Below are 20,448 nucleotides of genomic sequence, written 5' to 3'. Positions count from 1 at the left end.
TAAGGATCTTCAAACCATCCATTCTGATTTTTTTTTTTTTTTTTTTTTGCGTTTCCATAAGACTTTCTCACCTTCCTGTATACGTCCTCTGAATTTATCAGTGCCATCAGTCAGGCAAGACTTAATCAATGTCCAGATCCTGACTGTTCCTGGAGGAAGGGGCTCCTGGTGTTCTGCCTTAGCTAAGTCTCTGCCTAAGTGCTCCCATTGTGGCAGGATCAAAAGGCCCTCCTCCAGAAACCATGGAGCGATCCTCTGCATAGTTTGCAAAAACAACAGTACCGTCAGCAGTTTCTGCAATAAAGGCTGCATGTGCGCTGAAAAAGTTAAATTGGCCATATTTTTAACATCTCTGATCGTCGCTAACCTGCAAACTTGACCGATTGTCAAATGGCGAAATTGATCGTTAACCGCGAACTTGAATGGGCGCTAGATCGCAATCCTGAATGGCGGTAAACTGCGATCGTGAATGGCGGTAAACCACGATCGTGAATGGCGGTAAACCGACGGATGCGAAACTGCGATCGTGAATGGCGGCAAACCGCGATCGTGAATGGCGGTAAACCACGATCGTGAATGGCGGTAAACCGCGATCGTGAATGGCGGTAAACCACGATCGTGAATGGCGGTAAACCGCGATCCTGAATGGCGGCAAACCCAGCTTTAATGGTCGCGACCCGCAACTGACTACTGACGTCGACCCGCGAACTTGACTAACTTGACTCGTCGCTACCCGCGAACTTGACTAACTCGACTCGTCGCTACCCTGCGAACTTGGCTCGTCGCTAATCCGCGAACTTGACGTGCACGTCCCCGCTGCTATCAGCGTCTCCCTGAGGTAACCTGAAACCTCAGCTTAAATGGGCCCCCCGCTGCTGCGGCTTCCTGAGCAAAAAGCTCAGTTGTAAACTAATTCCCCGCTCTAAGCGGCTCCCTGAGCGATCTGCTCAGCTTACCTTCCTGGCGTTCACCAGCTGACTTCTATCGATTCACAGCGCCAGTTATCTTCTATCCGAGTCACAGCACCAGGTATATTCTATCCGAGTCACGGCACCAAATATCGGGGGTCCTCCCGTCCCGCGGAAGAAATCACCCGACACTTGAGAGAGTCTCCAAGGCGCTTTTATTCTGCTCCTCCGTCCCGTCGTGACCGTTGTCGTTGCCGTTATGACCGTTATATCCGTTACGCTCCAGCCCCTCCCCCGCCAAGCCCCCCGCTTAACTGTCAAACTTGACCAATCAACTTAAAGAGAACCAAGGCACACCAATCAGGGCAAAGGGCCAATCACAGGGCAGGAAATGGTCAGTGCCCCCAACATATATATATGTATATATATACACATTTCATTTTTAAAATATATGGTTTTTTAAATTTAAAAGTGAAGATTACAGAGAGAGGTGAGACAGAGCTTCCATTTGGTGGTTTAGTCTCCAAATGGCTGGGACTAGGCTGAAGCCAGGAGCTTCTTACAGGTCTCCCACATGGATAGCAGAGCAGTCTTCTGCTGCTTTCCCCAGGCCATTCTCAGGTGGCTGGATTTGAAGAGGAGCTGACAGGTACAACATGGTGCCCGCATGGGATGCTGGCATTGCAGGTGTGATTTCACTTGCTATAACACAACACCGGCCACTTGTTCAGTGTATGTATTTCATCTATAGTTATGGTTTTTATGCTTGATCCTACATTCTGTACGATATAGATCATTAGAAAAGATTGTGATAGTGTGCTGCCTTCTCTTGCACTTTGACCTCCGAAGGTCTTTGAGCTCCAGCCCAGACTTACTCATTCCAGAAATTCTTAACTGACTGCGTACCTGTTTATTCTTGAGTTTTGAGTTCCACAGTGCTGTGTGGGATTGCTTGAAATTTACTACCTACAGCCATTCATAACCTTTAGTAATTCATTGTTTGTCTTGTATATAGATTAGTAATTCACAGTGTGAGCTTTGGATTCATCTAACTCTGTGTCTATACGTCTTGTCACCTGTCTTGCAAATTCCTTACCCTGCCCAGGCCTAACTTGTGTGGAGGTGAATTCTGTTAGGACACAGGATCTCAGAGGACTACTGTGGAGACAGCTTGGGATGGTGCTTCTGAGATCTTAGAACTTTGACTGATGTACAGGAAGCACTCAGTAAGTGGTAGCTGTTGTTGTTTCCTCCTTCCGGAAAGTGAGGAAGTTGGAGAAAAATGGATTGAAACCTCAAGTGTAGTCTTGTTTTAGCTGTAGGTTGAGAGAACATTTTTCCATTCATGTACTAAATCTATTAGAATTAAATTTCACAAGGCATCTGCCTTGTGAGTTATAGTTACATTGTTTCATTTGGGAGATAATGTAGTGTGCATTGTCTTTCAGAAAAAGGGAGAAAATAAAAGACAAGAAGTAATAGAATATGTTTTGCGGTTGAGAGGTGAGAGATAAGGCAAATGTTTGATATATATGTATATATGTGTGTATATGTATATATATGTATATATATACACATTTCATTTTTAAAATATATGGTTTTTTAAATTTGAAAGTGAAGATTACAGAGAGAGGTGAGACAGAGCTTCCATTTGGTGGTTTAGTCTCCAAATGGCTGGGACTAGGCTGAAGCCAGGAGCTTCTTACAGGTCTCCCACATGGATAGCAGAGCAGTCTTCTGCTGCTTTCCCCAGGCCATTCTCAGGTGGCTGGATTTGAAGAGGAGCAGACAGGTACAACATGGTGCCCGCATGGGATGCTGGCATTGCAGGTGTGATTTCACTTGCTATAACACAACACCGGCCACTTGTTCAGTGTATGTATTTCATCTATAGTTATGGTTTTTATGCTTGATCCTACATTCTGTACGATACAGATCATTAGAAAAGATTGTGATAGTGTGCTGGAGGACAGTAAACATCTTAGATTTGAGAATCATTTCCTCACACCCTACCTTTGTTCCTTCTGTGAAAGACTGTTCTATAGCTATTCATATGATCTCATCCGTCGTATACCAGTTTGCTTTCCTTATAGTGGGTGAAGGCAGTTAGGTGTGGTTACAGTTTCTGTACTTGCTGTTTATGTTGCATATTCTTGACCATTTCTTCCTCCCCTCCCCCTTTTTTTGTTACAAGACTTTCTCTCCAAATCATGTAAGCTAGCATATTTAGAATCTGTTTTCATTTTGTTAACCTTGTTTATTCATTTATTGATTTGCCCAGCTAGGAGTTGCAGACACCCCAGTTACTAAAACATTGTTCAAGCCCTTATGGAGTCCAGGTGTATTTAAGAATGGGTGTATGCAAATCAATTCTGGGAAGGTGATAAGTTGAGACAAGTGCATAAGAACAGATTAGAAAGGAGCGTGCATGTCAAGCTGAGGAGTGGTGTCTTATTTTCACAGCTATCGAGGGACTGCCTAAGAATTTTAAGCATTATAACTCATTATTTTAAATTAATTAATTAATTAATTAAAAAAAAAAGCCAGGGCCCAGCGCATTAATCTAATGGCTAAAGTCCTTGCCTCACATGCACTGGGATTCCATATGGGCACCGGTTCTAATCCTGGTGACCCCACTTCCCTCATGCTCTCTGCTTGTAGCCTGGGAAAGCAGTCTAGGATGGCCCAAAGCCTTGGGACCCTGTACCTGTGTGGGAGACCTGGAGGAGGCTCCTGGCTTCGAATTGGCACAGCTCCGGCCATTGCAGCCTCTTGGGGAGTTAGTGAACAGACGGGAGATCTCTGTCTCCCCTCTCTCTGTATATCTGACTTTCCAATAAAAATTAAAAATCTTAAAATCAAGATTTTTTTTATACTGTAAAGTGCATACGCATTCATGGTGGAAAATATGGATAAATGCAGAATCTCATTGCTATCAGATTCTATTGTGTAAAAAATTATTCTTAATTGGCAAATAAGTTGTTTATGGAGTACAATGTTTTCTTAAAAGGTTTATTTTTAATGGGAAGTCAGATATACAGAGAGGAAGATCTTCCTCCTGATGATTTATTTCTCAAGTGGTTGCAGTAGTCAGAGCTGTGCTTCCACAACACTTACTAGCTGCCAGGACATTTACTAGCACCCACTTGGGATCCTGGGCGTGTGCAAAGCGAGAACTTTAACTACGAGGCCACGTGCCAGGCCCCAGTATATTTGACCTGTGCAGACTTACATTGGGGAATGATTAAATCAAGTGAATGTTCCGGTGTGTGCTTTTGTTGTAAACATTTCAAGCCTATTCTCAGCAATTTTGATATATACATTATATTATTGACTGTGGTCAGGATTCTGTGCACTAGATCTCGAGAACTTGTAGCTAATTTTGAGGCCTTGAACTAACATCTCCATAGTGTTCTGAATGTTTTTGTTTTAAGGGTGCTGTGGAGTTTTGTATTGGCAGCTGTGATTTACTCAATAGACTACTTGTTTGCTAAGAAATTTATTTATTTTTAAAAGCCTTGAGCATTTAGTTTTAATGTTGTTGCATGAGTTTTTCATGTATTTGTCAAAATAATCATATGGATCCTTGCTTCTGCACCTCTTAAAGTGAAGTGTCAGAGTCTTTTTTTTCCCCAATGTTGAAACACCCTAACAACCCTGTGGTAAGCCTGGTTTGGTTTTAACTCATTATTAGATTCAGTTTGTTGTTTTATGTCTGTCTTTATTCATGATTGAGATTGGTCTGTATTTTTCCTTTCTTGCATAGTTAACATTTGTTGCGTTTCTGCTCTTTGTACCGCATTCTGTGATATGACAAGTAGATTGTTCATGTTTCTATGACTCTGCATTCTTTGTGTTGTAAATAGACATCCCACAGTGTACCCTTTTGAGGGATGTGATATTTTGCCACATTATGAAGGCTTTCTTCCCAGTGAAGATTTTAAAATATGGTTTAAATCCTTCTAGGATCAATTCAGTTGGTTTTATTGATTCCAGGGTTTCTTTTGAATACAACATAACGTTTTTATGGGGTGTAGTTGAGTCCTTTTTTTAAAAAAACAGGATATTGTTTTTAAAATTGGTTGTTTTTCATTACAGGAGCCGTCAGACATTGAAAGTCAGAGAGCATAGTGTGTTGGGACCCTATGTTGATGGACTTTCTAAACTGGCTGTCACAAGCTACAAGGTAACCATGTCCTTTATGGGAGCTACTTAAACTGAGTAAACTACAGTGTTTTCATTTGTTTCATTTGTTATTTTAAAACAATTTTACACTGGCATCACTTTTAAACCACTTTTCATGAAAATCTTAAAAATGAGATAACAAGCTGGAGACCAGTGAGCAAATGCAAGCTAAGTAGGAGGAAGCTTTTCCACCAAGTATCAGGATTGTCAGACTAAATAGGCTTGGAATCAATCTAGATAACTGTGAATTTACCTTGTGATGTTCTGTACCCATCTGGGTGCCCACTTGCAACTTTTTTTTTTAACTGGTTCATGCTTTTTACTTTAAGGCTTTTTATTATGTTTGAATTTTCCAGAAATACTATTTTTTTCATATTTATATGGAAAATAGAGTGCTTTTGCTCTCATGTACGTAGACATGTTGGGGTTATGTTCTGCTGCAGATAACATTAAAACCGTATAGAATACTGAAAGGTTTTGAAGAATGGAATGTGGTCTGTTTTGTCCCAGTGTTTCTTGTGTCTGGGGAGCCCTGACATGTGATTCGTGCTCAGTATACACTTGAACAAGTGAACGGATGGTAATTTGCACAAGACTTCTCATTAATGGAAGTCCTAGGGGGTGGATGTTCTGGGGTTGGGTGACAGAGTGGCTATCAGGTTGCTTTTGTAGTTTTGCAGTGAGAGACACCCTTATGCCCCATCCTCATGGTTCAGGATGTCTTGTAGAGACGATGGGATAGCATGTCTATTTAGTCCCTAAAGGAGAGTTCCATATGGCCTATGCTGGATTTGACATCTTGGGCACCATGTGGCAAGACTGAACTGCAAGTGCATGTGGGAAATGTAGTCTTTCAGCTCAGCCAAAGGTGGGGTACTTTTCATTGGAAAGAAGGAACTGGGTAATAGGAGAAAACTTGCTGTCTTTTATATATTATCTTGCTTGTTCCTTGTTAAAATCCTTGTGAGGTAGATGATATCGTAACTCAGTAGTGAAGTGCAAAAGTGACTATCATAGAACTTAAAGCATTTTAGAAAATGAAAATCTATGATTTTTGTTACATGTCTTTCCCTCTGTCTCACTCTTCTTCCCCCTTTTTTTCTTTTATCAGATGTAGCAAGTAATAAATATATACAGAAAATTAGTCTTTTGATCTCATTTTTAAAATGAGTGGGCACTTGGCATAGTGGTTGGTGTGCTGCTGGGACTCCTACATTCCATAGTGAGCACGTACCTTGGGAAGCAGCAGGGATTGCCCAAACACCTGGGTCTCTGTCACCCATGTGGGAGACCTGAAATACTATTCTTGTTTTAGCTTAGTGCACCTCCAGCTGTTGTGTGTGTTTGGGGAGTGAACCAATACATGGAAGATCTGTGCTCAAAACACATACAAATATCCACACCCAAAGCAGGTCTGGTAAGATAAACACAAAGTTGGTGATACATGTTGAGTGAAGAGGTTACAAGTTATTGTGCATAGTACGATTTGTTTTAATGGCACATTTGCATTGAGTCTGTGACCTAAATGAAATTTTAAACAATTTCCAAATTAGGTGAGGGTTAGCATGTCATATGTATCTATCTGTGTGACTCAAAGTGTAACTTCTGAACTTTAAAAAAAAATTAATATAGTTGTTTAGTTTGAAAAAGAGAGAGAAAGAGATCTTGCATTTACTGGTTCCTTTCCTTGCTGGCTGAAGTAGCCAACGTCGGGTCAGGCAGCCAGGAGCTTCACCTGGGTCTCCCTGTAGGTGTCAGGCACTTGGGCCATCTTCTGCTTTGTCCAGGTCAGTAGCAGGGAGCTGCCTTGGAAGTGGAGCAGCTGGAACATGAATTGGTGCCCATAGGGGATGCTGGTGTCTCAGAGACTTTGTACCCATCTACAGCACAATGGTCATCCTACTTACAGCACATTGCGCATCCCTGTTCTAAATTTTTCCAATTTTGAGTTGACGCTTGCCTCTTTGGTCTGTACTTACAGAAAATAGTCTCTGAGTTTTCAGAGACTGTGTTAGCTGTTGTACTCTGTGGGTTTTAGTATTCATTGAAAAAGCCAAATGGAAACTCCAAACATTGTTGACTAAGTAGTGAAGTTTGTACCGCATTCTGTAGGGTAGCAGAGTTTCCATGCTTACACCTGGATGTGGAGACGAGTGTCTGTGACTTATCTCCTTCTAGGATATCGAGTCTTTGATGTCTGAGGGTAACAAGTCTCGCACAGTTGCTGCCACCAACATGAACGAGGAGAGCAGCCGGTCCCACGCAGTCTTCAAAATCACCCTCACGCATACTCTATACGACGTTAAGTCCGGGGTAGGTGTCATGCCTTTCCTCTGTTTCTGTATCTAATGTACATCGGGGCTTGTCTGTCTTCAGATATTTGATGAGTGAACAGGGTCCTAGGCACTTGTGTCAGTTAGGACTTGAACAAGAAACAGAAGTCCCTCTCCGTGAGCAGGCAGGGCCCGGCTGCAGACAGTGGGATGATCACAGCTCTATGTCTGGACCTCTGCGAACAGCCTCCAAGCTCTCTGAGGACCCCACTAGAGCCAGGAGTTCAAGGTGCCACCCTATTGCCAAGGTCAGAAGAAATAAAGACGTTACGTTTGTCCACACAGTGGCCTCAGCTCCCTGGGAAACAGAGAAGGTGCTAGGGCCTCCAGCGGGCAGTGCCTTGTTTGCACTGGACCGAAGGGACTAAAAGCCGAGGGAGGCGGGGAGTGGCTTTGGCTTTACTTCCGCTTTCCAGGCAGAAGGAGCTGACTGGCAGAGCCTGTGTCACACGGGCAGCCTGGCCACAGAGGCATCTGACAGAGGCAGAGTCTAGTTCCCCACCCTCTAGCTGAATGGTGGTGGAGCAGAGGGAGGCTGGCTGGAGACCCCTGGTGTTTGAGCTTTCAATTGGTGCCTAAGGGCACGAGCTAAGGTTAATGTTCCAGTTGACTGAGTGCACACCTCTTTGCAGTGTTACCCTCTACTGAAGGGCCAGTGTTGGAGGGATTCGTTTGCACTGGAAGGTTGTGCTATAAAATAACTAGAGTTTGTTGAGTAAGGTTTTTTTTTTTTTTTTTTAATTTATTTTGATTGGAAAGTAAGATATTCAGAGAGGAGAGACAGAAAGATCTTTTGTCCTCTGATGATTTACTCCCCGGCTGGCCCCAACCACCGGAACTGTGCCAATCCAAAGGCAAGAGCCTTTTCGAGGTCTCCCATGTGGATGCAGGATTCCAAGGCCTTGGGCCTTCCTCTTCTGCTTTCCCAGGCCACAAGCAGGGAGCTGGATTGGAAGCGGGGCTGCCAGAATAGAACCGGTGCCCATAAGGGATCCTGGCATGTGCAAGGCGAGGACTTCAGCCACTAGGCCCCCAAGTTTTGGGTTTTTGATTTGAAATCTTGTGAGAAATAAGTGAACTCATTTGTATAATTGTGCCATATTGACAATGTCTCTGTTGACTCATCTGTTATTGTTTTGTTCTTTGATGTGAGGTTTTACATATTTTATTACGTATTAGTTTCAAATACCAGAAGTTGAAATAATTGCTCTGCAAAGTGCCGTGTTTGGCAGGAGTTACATATGCTGAAAACCTTTTTCTTGTTCAGCATCACAGCAAGAATAACAACAACAGAAGTGCTTTGTTTCCTATTTCCTTTCAACATAAAAGAAAAAAAAAAACATATTGAAGGCTTCCTTTTTATTTTTTAAGCCAAAAGTGTTTTTGATTTGTGAAATTGAGTACCCTTTTGTTAGCAATGTTATTTTCTGCAAATGTATACTCATGTATTTTAAAGGGAAGTTTTAAGAACAGTCCCACTGGCATTCATTTCCTTTATTTCTTGTATTGCTGAAGAGTAAAAATTTGTTACACATATGTTTGTGGGTTGATAATGGACTGTTTTTGATAAAGGAAAATACAAGTGTGTGTATATATATATGTATACACAATATTTTGTAGCTAGAAAAAGATATAAGTGTAATGCATGTAATTGTGAAACAAAAGGATTTATGAATAGTACAATGTGTCTTGAGGAGTTCTTTTGTCGTGTGAAAGATTCATGTTTTTCTGTATTAGTAAGAATTATAAGGATTTTGCCTCAGGATAATTTGTAAATATTTGAGGTTTTAAGTGTAGTTTCAAGTCATACAAATGTGTATCATACATGTTTTGTGTATATCTCTGTTTTATTAGCTGTCTTCAGAGTGTCCCATTTTGGGGGCACTGTTTTCTATAAGGTAATTCACTTCGCTCTGCTGGGATTGGTGGGGCTGTGTACATGCCGTGAGCATTGACCAGCCACAGTGCAGTGTTACAGTGCTTCCTACCAGTACAAGATGCCCTTGAGATGCAGTCACACACGCAGCTGAAGCAGTCTGAGTTCTGAGTTCTTTCACTATGTGACTAGTGTTTATCCAATCTTTTTGGTAGACATCTGGGGAGAAAGTGGGCAAGCTGAGCTTGGTGGACTTGGCTGGTAGTGAACGAGCAACAAAAACCGGAGCTGCCGGCGACAGGCTGAAGGAAGGGAGCAACATCAACAAGTGAGTTTTCCAGAGCTGCTTTTTTTTTTTTTTTAACCACTTTGTTGACTGAATCGCCAGATAGGGGAACCAAAAATAAATAAATAAATAAATAAATAAATAAATAAATAAATAAACAAACAAGATTCTGGAGTGATTTAAGTACATCCTCATAGTTTGGGTTTTTCTTTCTGGTATTTTTTATGCACCTGAGCCCTTTTTAGGTTGTGTCTCAGCAGTGCCCTGTTGACATTCTGGGTGCTTTGTCCTCAAAGAGAAGTGGATCTTGTGCATTGTGGAATGTTTAGCAGCATCCCTGGCATCTGTCCACTAGATGGCAGTAGCACCCGTTGCCTCTCCCCTCACACTCTGCTGTGACAACCCAGGCTTTAGCAAGGGCATCCATGTGCTCACCCCCATTTGAAAACCACTGGTCCAAGCTGTATAAAAGAACAAAGGTAATTGGCATCTCCAATTCTTAACTGTTGACCTTGACCTGAGTGTTGCCATCTGAGCCAACAGCATGTATACTGGGAGTATCAGAATTGCTATTGCGTTGTCCAGGTCCGAGAAGCTAGGCCTTATGAGATAAACATCTGTTCACTGTTTCCTTCATCAGGTTTTAGTGTCTTTCTCGAGCTGAACTGCCAGGTCTTTTTTGTGCTCATGGCTGGAAACACAGCAATGGGTAACTGCTATCCAGATGTTGTGCTATTGCTAAAACAGGTTTTTGTTTTGTTTCTTGCCTCATGGATTTTTTTTTAGAAGACTCATTTTTATTTGAAAGGCAGGTATACACAGAGAAAGAAAATCTACCATTCGCTGGTTCACTTCCTAAATGGCAGCAATAGCCGGAGGTAGGGGAATCTGAAGCCATGAGCCTAGAGCTTTTCCAGGTCTCCCGAGTGGGTTGAGGAGCCAAAGAATTTGGGCTATCATTGTCTGCTTTCCCAGACACATTAGTGGGAGCTGTGTTAGAAGTAGAGCATTCAGGAATCAGACTGGTACCCACTTGGGATACTGGCACAGCAGGTGGAGGCTTAAGCTACTCTGCCATGGTGCCAGCCCCTCACTGACCTTTTTTGTTATTGTGTTTGTATTTCCTTTCTTGAAGACATGTGGTATTTGTATCTTTTTACCTGAAGATTTATAGCTTACATTTCTATTTACTCAAATGAAATACACAGTTAGGCTGAGCATTTTCGTTGCTTCAGAAAACTCGAGGGACAGCAGCTCTTTAGAGTTTGTGCCTTTCTGAACTGAACCGCAGCGTGGTTCAGCCCACACAGTTGCTTGTGTGCAGGTACACAGCCTCCTGATGCTCAGACTTTCTGTGAGCATGTGACGTTTGGCATGTTCCCTTTGGTATAACTGTTCCGGCTTGTTGCACCACGCAGGTCGCTCACGACCCTCGGTCTGGTTATCTCCGCCCTCGCAGATCAGAGTGCTGGCAAGAACAAGAATAAGTTTGTTCCTTATCGTGACTCCGTCCTCACATGGCTGCTTAAAGTAAGTTTTTTTCCCTTTTTCTTTTCCATTTCTTTTTTTATCCTGACATACTGCGATCTATAGAAAAGGAGATTGCACTGTTAGTTCTATATTATTTCCGATGTCAGTGTTCAAATGTGTAATTATGAGATCCTTAGAAAATGATTTATGTATTTAAGGTAGGCCTGCAGCAACTTCAGTGGATTAAACATAAATTTCTTCCTAGTAATCAGCATTCTAGCACCCCTGGAAACTGGATGAAGTATGGCTGTTGGGCCCCCGCTGTTTCACATGGTTCATCTTGGAGCTTTGGGGAAATAGAAGGACCCTCTGCTAATGGTGACAGCTGGGTGAACCGTGGGAATGAGTGCCCACTGTGTGATGCACACTGCTGGATAGCTCCATCCTAGGTTCCTTCTGTTGGACTGACCAGACATCTTGGACCTTGTTTTGTGTTTGCCTTAACTTATAGTCATTTTGAATTTGCTTCAGCTTCTTTTTCAATCAGATTTATTTATTTATTTGAAAGAGAGGGAGAGAAATTGAGAGAGAGACAGAGATATCTTCCGTGCCCTGGTTCACTTACCGAGTGTCTCTAGCAGTGGGGCAGGGATAGATCACAGCCAGGAGCCAGGACTCCATCTGGGTCTCCTGTGTGAGTGACTGATCAGCATCTGAGGCCTCGCCGGTGCAGTAGCAGGTAACTAGATTGGAAGCAGAGTAGTGGAACTTGAATCAGGCACTCTGAGATGGGACACAGGCATGCCAAGCTGTGGTTCAAGCTGCCTCAGCTTCTTCAGGGTTTTTGTTAAAGGATTCAGAGCAGAGCACACATACGGATTCAATATAAATGAGAGCAATGGAGATGAGTGTGAGGGGCTTCTTACCCTCTGATTTAGAATCTAGGAAGGAAAATACACTCAGGGACAGCATAGTACTGGCCTGCAATCAATCTGATGAAATAGAAACCTGTGGTGGCCTTCCGTGTGCCTGTATCTATGAAGGAGGGGTATGCTGAGTGGGTGACAGGCTGCAGAATAGGGGATATAGATTCTAGTGACGGATTAACAAGTGTCGGACTTGAAAAAAATGGGGAAATTATTTTATGTGCTTTGTTTAGTTTGTGAACAATCATTTTCTCATTGATTGACAATTTATCAGGAGCTGGCACTGTGGTCACAGGCCGATCCTCTGCTGGTAGCACTGGCATTCCATATGGGTGCAGGTTCATGTCCTGGCTGCTCCACTTCTGATTCAGCCCCCTGGGAAGGCAGCAGCGGATGGCTCAAATTCCTGGACCCCTGCTAGCCATGTAGGAGACCTTGATGAAGCTCCTGGCTTTGGCATGGTCTATTCTCAACCGTTGGGGCCATCTAGGGAGTGGACTCGTGGATGGAAGATGCCTCTCCCTGTCTCTCCTTTGCCCTGTGTAACTCAGACTTTCAAATAAATAAATCTAGTAAAATCATGTAGATTATTTGTCTCGGTGGTAAGGGTTGAAGTATAAACCAAATACAGACCCCCTAGCTCAAGCAGGGTAGCAGTTGCTGACTCTGCTCATGGCAAGTTTAGAGGCAGCCGTTGCAAAGGGAAGCAGGATTTTGTACTGATTTCTGAACCCTCTGAAAGATTTCCTAATAACTCCACTTTTTGAACCAACTCCTCACCATTGGAATAAACTTTGTCAAGTGAAAACATTCTTTCCATCAGTGTCACTGAATTCTGCCTAAATGAAATTTAAAAATTGGATAGATTTGCCACAGTGGAAAATGTGCTAGATTAAAAGCTTTGACCAAAATACAATAAACTTAGACATTTGAAGCAAAAGGATAAACACATTTTGATAATTAAAATGCTATTGTAAGAGGTTGTTGCAAAACATTCTGCTGCCGAGCAATATGTCTGTGATGAACCTTAGAAACATCGCTTGCTTTTCTGGAGAAGAAAGTTGGGTGAACTCCTTGCGTCTTCTGCAGAAACGTGGAACTCTTCTGATATGCTCAATTTGACAGAACGACTTTTCGGTGTCCTTGTTGTTTGGTATTGCTGCTTTGATGTACCTCAAACAGTAGGAAATAACTGCTGTTAATGTGATGGATGTGGATAACAGGGCCCTGGCACTGGAACCCGCATCAGGAGCAGCCAGGGCCACCTCCATCCCCTTGCTTCCTTCTCAGAAGGTTAGTGGCATTGCCTTGTGTCAGGTCAGGAGGAGACAGGACTGATGAAAGAATCAAGACTGGATCAGGACTGGAAGCCAGGCCTTCCCTCACTGCTCAGCTGTTCTTTCCTGGCCCATTCTCTGCTTGTGGAAGATCACTTTCTTTCAGCAGGTTCACTTTTCCAATCCTTGAGAGAAAATAACAAGAAAACATAGGATATTTGTTGTTGTTGGGACAGTTGGATATCTACATGTAGAGAAGTGGGAAACACATTATATAAGAATCAACTCTAAGTAGATCAAGGACCTAAATCTGCACCCAGAAACCATCAAATGGTTACAGGAATACGTAGGAAGCATTTTAGAAGATAGAGGTTTAGGTAAAGACTTCTTTAAAAAAGTCACTAAAAGCACAGGTGATCAAAGCCAAAATAAACAAATGGGACTACATCAAACTAAGAGCTTCTGTACAGTGAAGGATATGAGCAACAGAGCTAAGAGGCAACCAAGAGAAAGGGAGAAAATCTTTGGATACTGTACAACAGATAGGGCACTAATATCCAGGATTTAAAAAGAGCTTCAGAAACTCAATGACAGCAAAACAGACAACCATGTGAAAAACTGGGCGAAGGAAATGAACAGGCGTTTTCCAAGAGCAAATTCAAATGGCTAATAGACATCTGAAAAAATGCTCAAATAAGGTATGTTCTCTGATATAAAGCAGCCTTCATGCAAAATCAGAATAGATGTACAGGTGAACGTGTGTGTGTGTGTGTGTGCGCGTTGTCATACATGAACTATATTATGGAAGTTACAGTACCAGGAAATGAAGAAGCAGGGCAGTATGCATCTCTCAAATAAAAGGGTTTCTCTAATGCCCAATTAAATGGCTAAATATATCTTGACAATTTGATACTAGATTTTTTTTACTATTGCCTACACCTACAATGTCATGATTCACTTATATAGCAAAATGTTGGAATTGTGACTGTAGCTGAGGGACTATGTTATTGTAGTAATATGGGGGGAAATGGTGGGGAGCAGAATGGGTAGGGAGGGAAAAGAGAGAAATACCTACAAAAGCATATCATGGAAAATAGTGGTAACAATAAAAAAATAAAATATTTGAGCTGGATGAATAGTTGTAAACTCAAAACTTTTATTTTTTAAAAGATTTATTTATTTTTTAAAAAGATTTACTTATTTCTATTTGAAAGGCAGATCTTATAGAGGGAGAGATAGGCTTTCTATCTGCTGGTTCATTTTACAAATGACCGCAACAGACAGAGCTGAGCTAATCCAAAGTTGGGAGCCCATAGCATCTTCCTGGCTCCCCACGTGGGTGCAGGGTTCTAAGGACTTGGGCTGTCCTCCATTGCTTTCTCAGGCCATATGCAAAGAGCCGGATTGGAAGTGGAGCAACCGGGACACAATCAAGTGCCCATATGGGCTGCTGGTAGCATGCTGGTAGGGTGGAGGGCTAGCTTGCTGAGCCTCTGTTTCAGTTGCTGAAACTTTTTTGTTTAAAGAAGCTTACTTCATCTTTTGTTTACATTAATTATGCTTTCAACTTCCTCATCTTTTCATTTAAAAAATTAAATGTTTGCCCAAGTTTGTGGCTTTTCCTTAAAGCCTTCTCTGATGCTCCTTGTGTCATGTTTGATGTTAGCAGCAAGAGCGTAAATAGAGATGCTTTTTGGAAAATGTATTCCAGGGCTTACACGAAGGCTTTGGCTGGTTCAGCATCAAGCTGAAAGTTCAATCCCAGTCTCCCATGTGGATGGCAAGAAGCCAGTGACTTGAGCCATCGCCTTGAGCCATCGCCTCTGCTCCTTCCCAAGGTCTGCATCACAGGAAGCTAGGGTCAACAGCCAGAGGCAGGGACTCCCATGGAGGATGCAGGTGTGCTGTCTGCTGTGACCACATGGCTGTCTATGATGCTTGTAGCCTTTGTAAGAGGGCTGCTGAATGCCATGCAACTTCCTGGAATGAAAGAGTGCTTAGATTGTCTTTGAACTGCACTGTCCTTTTTCATTCTTACTGCTGCTTCCCACATGACAGCTGCCCCCACCTGTCATCTGGCAGCCAGAGTTGGTCGCAGGCTTCTCATCCCAGTCTGTCTTCTACAGTTAGGACAACAGTACTAACTGCTTGCTACAATAACACTGTTAACCTGGTAAGAGTGAGGAGTTATGCATTGCAGCTAAGTGATGAGTGCTGTTTCACTTCCGAACTATTCTTACTCCCTTTGGGGCATTTTCTCCCATCCCTCCTGCCTTTTCCCTGCTTCCTTTTACCTGAGAAGTACTTATACATTTTGAGTCTCAGACATCACTCTCTGGAAGCACCCACCCACCCCATCCCAGCCTTAAAGAATGTCCTTTGTTTTCCCACACCGCACTATATTTATCCCCACTTTAGTTCTTAAGGTGTGTTTTCACTCGTGTGTCCCCTGGTAAGCTTGATGATGAGCTGAGTAAGTGGGTCATTTCAGCTGTGCTCTCAGCCAGTCTGCCAGCATTCCTGGCTGTCAGGTTCTTGTCTGTAAAATGAAATAATTTGATTGGATGACTTGAAAGAGTTCTTTCAACTTTAAAGAAAATTCTGATTTCTGAAAACAAATTTCTTTTTTTTCTTTTTTTTTACATTTTATTATTATCATTTTATGATACAGTTCCATATTCCCTTATCACCTCCCCAATCTCCACCCCCCCAGTTCCTCTATATCATTACTAACATATAGTTCTTTATACTCACTTATATGTCCATCATTGAGGGCATGGACAATGGCAGAGAGTCCAGAATCCTATTGTCAAGATATAGTAAATAGTTTCATTGTAAGTCCATCTTTGGAAGCAGAAATGCATACTACACTGCATCCTCACATCTGGATGTTAGTCTCCATTTCACAGCTACTGTACTTCTCCTTAAATGAAAAGTCATGATACAAAATCAACAATAGAAAGAAAAATAGAAATTTACAATGCCATGAAGTTAAATGACATGTTACTAGATATGACAGTCTCCATTACACAGCTACTATACATCCCCTTCAATGAAGAGCCACAAAACAAAATCAACATTCGGGAGAAAAAAGAAATTAACAACACCAAGGAGTTAAATAACATGCTATTAAATGACTAACGTATAACTGAAGAATGAAAATCAAGAACCTTGTTGAAGAAAATGAAAACAATTTTTTTCCTATGTTCACTTAATATTACAGTTGCTGCATTTGAAACAAAGCTCGTCTAATTTGCCCGATTAAAGAGTCAACAAGAATCTTTTTATACTTTCTCCTTGAGTGAGTGCCAGTTCTTTTGTTGCTATTTTCTTTTCACTAATGGCAGGAGGCCGCTTTCATATAAGCGTATTGTTGCTCCCAGATAAGGCCTTTAGGAATGTCAAGCATTTGTTGTTTGCCAGGTTTCTTTTTCTCTGCATAAACTGAGGCACAACCACTATGTGCTCTTCTCCTTGGGTGACTATTGTTGCAAATCCTCTTTGCCCAGTAGTGTTTGCTGTCATGTGGGCTAACAGTAGTTCTGAAAGGGCAGCATGATGCTGCCAGCGAGCTGAGTTGCAGTGTGGGACTGAATTGCTGTCATCTGTGTATTACATTTGAATCCCATTAACATGCTTAAGGGTCCGTGTGATATTTTTTGGAAGTTACCAGAACTGGGGCACCACCAGTTTGGGATGAGTTTAAGTTAAGAGTGAAGCAAGCAGTCACTGATTTTAAATCCCAAGTTAATTGTATTTCCTGCCTTTTGGTGCATTAAAGTACATTTTGCCCAACCATGTAACTGTTATGGCAAAACAAACGTTCAGTATTGCATAAGAAAGCAGACATCTTGTCTGATTTTGTTGATTTGTTGTCAGTACTTCAGGAATTACTTCGTTTCTGATACTGAGATGAAATAATTTGGCAAGGGCTCAAGTCTGCCTAATCTTCAAGCATTTTGCTCCTGTGTGCTACCAAGTACATGTTGGGAAATCTTTTGGATTTGAGGGCCAAATCCTGCTTGCGTAAAATATTTTTCACAGCTTTTAAGTTCTGGATTTTTAGGCAAGATGTTTAACCTCCTCTGTCAGAATAAATCTGTTTTCTCATCAGTGAAATAGGGGTGCTAATAATCAGCTTCACAGATGGCTGAGAACTAAGTATATGTGCAAAGATTGCATAAATCATAGAGTGCTATAAATTTTGAATATATTGAAATTGGAAAATTTTTTTCTGCAGCAGTAATAATTTTCTGTAGTTCATTGCTGTCCACAATAGTTTTCTTATGAGCTAAAGAAAGCCTTTTGGAATATTCTGTCTAGTCTAGAGATTATTCAAGGTGGTACTGAATCTCTTCTGGTTAATTCTATTTCACGTGGTTTAATAGTGTATGTAGTTTATCTGTTGCTTTGTAGAAAAAATTACCCTCTAAACTTAACAGTTGGAAGCAGCAATTGGCCTAAGTAAGTGGCTTTGGCTGAGGTCTTTCCTGTGATGTGTCATCTCAGCCACATGGTGGGATGGGGAGTTCTGCTCATTTCCATGGTTGCTGGTATACCTTATAGGTCTGCTTCCACACTCACTCCCTGGGCTCTGTTCCTGGGGCTATCTGTGCACATGGCAGCTGGTTCCCCGCAGTGCAGGAGAAAGTGCCCAAGGCAGGACCGCCTTGTTCTGCTGATCTCACGCGTGACACACCATTGCCTCTGCTGTTCATCAGATGCTGCTCAGAAAGTCATGTCCGCTTTCCAGACTGGGGATGAGTACCAGCTATGGAGCCGTCGGCCACAAGTGGGTTCCAGTCAGCCTTGTTAGTATGGTCAGTCACAGTGGTGTAGACCTGATGTCCCGGATCTAGTTTTGTGATTCTGACTCACATCTTGTGGTTTTAATGTTCTCAAGTGAAAGGAGTTCTTTGTTAGAAGATGGTTCTGAAGGCTGTTTCACAGTGCCTTTTGGTTTCAGTGGAATGGTCTTGTCTGACCTATGGAGTCTGTTGTGTAAGCTATAATTTTTTGTTTTGGAAATTCTAGTTGGTACTTGATAGCTTGTAGTCATTATTTAGCCTTGCCAGAGAGTCCCAGGTATGTCCCAGCACATGGAGGAGGTTGTAGGTAATGATTCCATTGTCACATGTCAGCTCATATCACGGTTGTTCAGTCCCTCTAAGGAAGATTTTGGAGACGTTTAAGGCATCTTTTTTTATTTTGTTTTGACTACTTTGCTCACGGAAGGTTTTGTGTTGGCTGTAAAAAAGGACAAATTGACTTAGAATTAATTTTTGTTAAGCTGAAATAGATGTATTTTCCTTCCCTGTCTTTACTTTAAAAAAACAAAGCTCTTCTGTTTTTGAGGAACGAGCCTGGTTAGAGAGCAAACATCATAGGATTTGAGTCCTTATTTTAACTTGCATTTTAGACCCCTTTTGTTGTTGTTGTTGTTGTTAAGTATGTGTTTGATGTTGGGAATTGATCTCACCATTTCTGACTTCAGGTTTCTCATATGATGTCTTGCTTTAAAATTCAACTTCATTGTTTTTTCTCCTCCTGCAGGACAGTCTTGGTGGTAATAGCAAGACAGCAATGGTGGCGACTGTGAGTCCGGCAGCTGATAACTATGATGAAACCCTCTCCACCCTGCGGTACGCAGATCGTGCCAAGCACATCGTGAACCATGCTGTGGTGAATGAGGATCCCAACGCACGAATTATCCGGGATCTCCGGGAAGAAGTGGAGAAACTCCGAGAGCAGCTCACGAAGGCGGAGGTAAGAGGCACAGCCAAGCAGGGTCCTGTGCATCTGCGAAAACCTTGCCACCTTAGAGCTCAGATCATCTTCCCTGGGCTCCGGGTGGGGGGGTTGGATGGGGGAGCAACTTGGCTTACAAGGTGTATGTTTCCCACAGCACAAGACATCTAAAGTGGGAAGAAACGGAAGATTGTCAAATTTGAAATTCAGGTGGGTCTCAGGACGGGGCGTCTCATGCCTGGATCCCGGACAGCCACCATGTGCTGAGCTGTCCCCGGGCCTGCTGGTTCCGGGGGCCGTTTCCTTCGGGGTGAGTAGACCGAGGGGGAGGCCTCCGGGACTGGGCAGGCCCGGCACCCACCCGCCGCCCTCATGGGGCGGCGAATGGGATTTGGGAGGGGCGCGACCTTGGGCCTGGGTTATTTAAACCTCCAGCAGCCTCCTGGCAGCTGGTGGGTCTCAGGACGGGGCGTCTCATGCCTGGATCCCGGACAGCCGCCATGTGCTGAGCTGTCCCCGGGCCTGCTGGTTCCGGGGGCCGTTTCCTTCGGGGTGAGTAGACCGAGGGGGAGGCCTCCGGGACTGGGCAGGCCCGGCACCCACCCGCCGCCCTCATGGGGCGGTGAATGGGATTTGGGAGGGGCGCGACCTTGGGCCTGGGTTATTTAAACCTCCAGCAGCCTCCTGGCAGCTGGTGGGTCTCAGGACGGGGCGTCTCATGCCTGGATCCCGGACAGCCGCCATGTGCTGAGCTGTCCCCGGGCGGCCAGTGCGCCATTTGGTGCCAGGTTCTGCCTGCTGGCCGCCCGGCCGGGGAGCTCTGGGGATTTGGTTCTTTGAGTTGCTGCTTAATTCGCTCCAGTTTGAACCCATTGTGCTTCTTGGACCTGAAACAGGCAGTAACTCTTCCTTAGCAAAACTTTAAATCACTAATTATTCTGAGTACCAAATACCAGTCATGCAGAAGCTAGGGCTTGGGGCCTGTCCTGCAAAAGTAGCTCCAACAGTTGGCCAATGTGTCAACTGGTAATGGAACAGAGTAGATTAGGCACGACTGAACAAACCTTAGCCCACAAGTAAAACTAGAAACCAGGAGGGCACAGAGGTCTTGCCGAGCTAGGTTCTTGTACCTGCTGGTCTGTGGGAGCCAGGGACGCTAAGCCACAGTGTCTAAGGCACAGGTCGGGACAGGTGAGGAGCTGTGCCAAGCTGAGTCAGAGCATCCATTGGCAGGCGAGTGATCTATGGCTGGGAACAGACCCGGTTGGGGAGCAAAGGGGACAACCCTAGCTGGGCTGAGGTTCCCACCAAGAGGCACATGGCCTGGAAGGGGAGCTGCGTTCTGATCTGGAAACAGTTGTAGTCTCCCTTGGCACAAGTGTGGACTGGGATTGGATGCACCGAACCGGGCCGGACCCCGACTCCCCCTGGTGTTCAGG

At 43.3% G+C, this 20,448-nt stretch overlaps 1 protein-coding gene across 1 annotated transcript; it reads left to right on the top strand.

Moving 5' to 3' along the window:
• Positions 1-492: 492 nt before the first annotated feature.
• On the top strand, positions 493-19,027 carry LOC121150537 (kinesin-like protein KIF13B; the record flags this gene model as incomplete). Its single annotated transcript, XM_040971469.1, has 6 exons — positions 493-536; positions 5,007-5,094; positions 7,272-7,406; positions 9,518-9,630; positions 11,007-11,118; positions 18,815-19,027. Coding segments are annotated over exons 1-6 (705 nt in total), but the record flags the coding sequence as incomplete, so codon positions are not given.
• Positions 19,028-20,448: the final 1,421 nt, after the last annotated feature.

Source organism: Ochotona curzoniae, unplaced genomic scaffold (genome assembly GCF_017591425.1).
Source record: "Ochotona curzoniae isolate NIBS_2020 unplaced genomic scaffold, NIBS_Ocur_1.0 contig_219, whole genome shotgun sequence".
Classification (NCBI taxonomy): Eukaryota; Metazoa; Chordata; class Mammalia; order Lagomorpha; family Ochotonidae; genus Ochotona; species Ochotona curzoniae.
The sequence above is the reverse complement of the archived record's forward strand: the minus strand, read 5'-3'. Positions and strand labels throughout refer to the sequence as shown.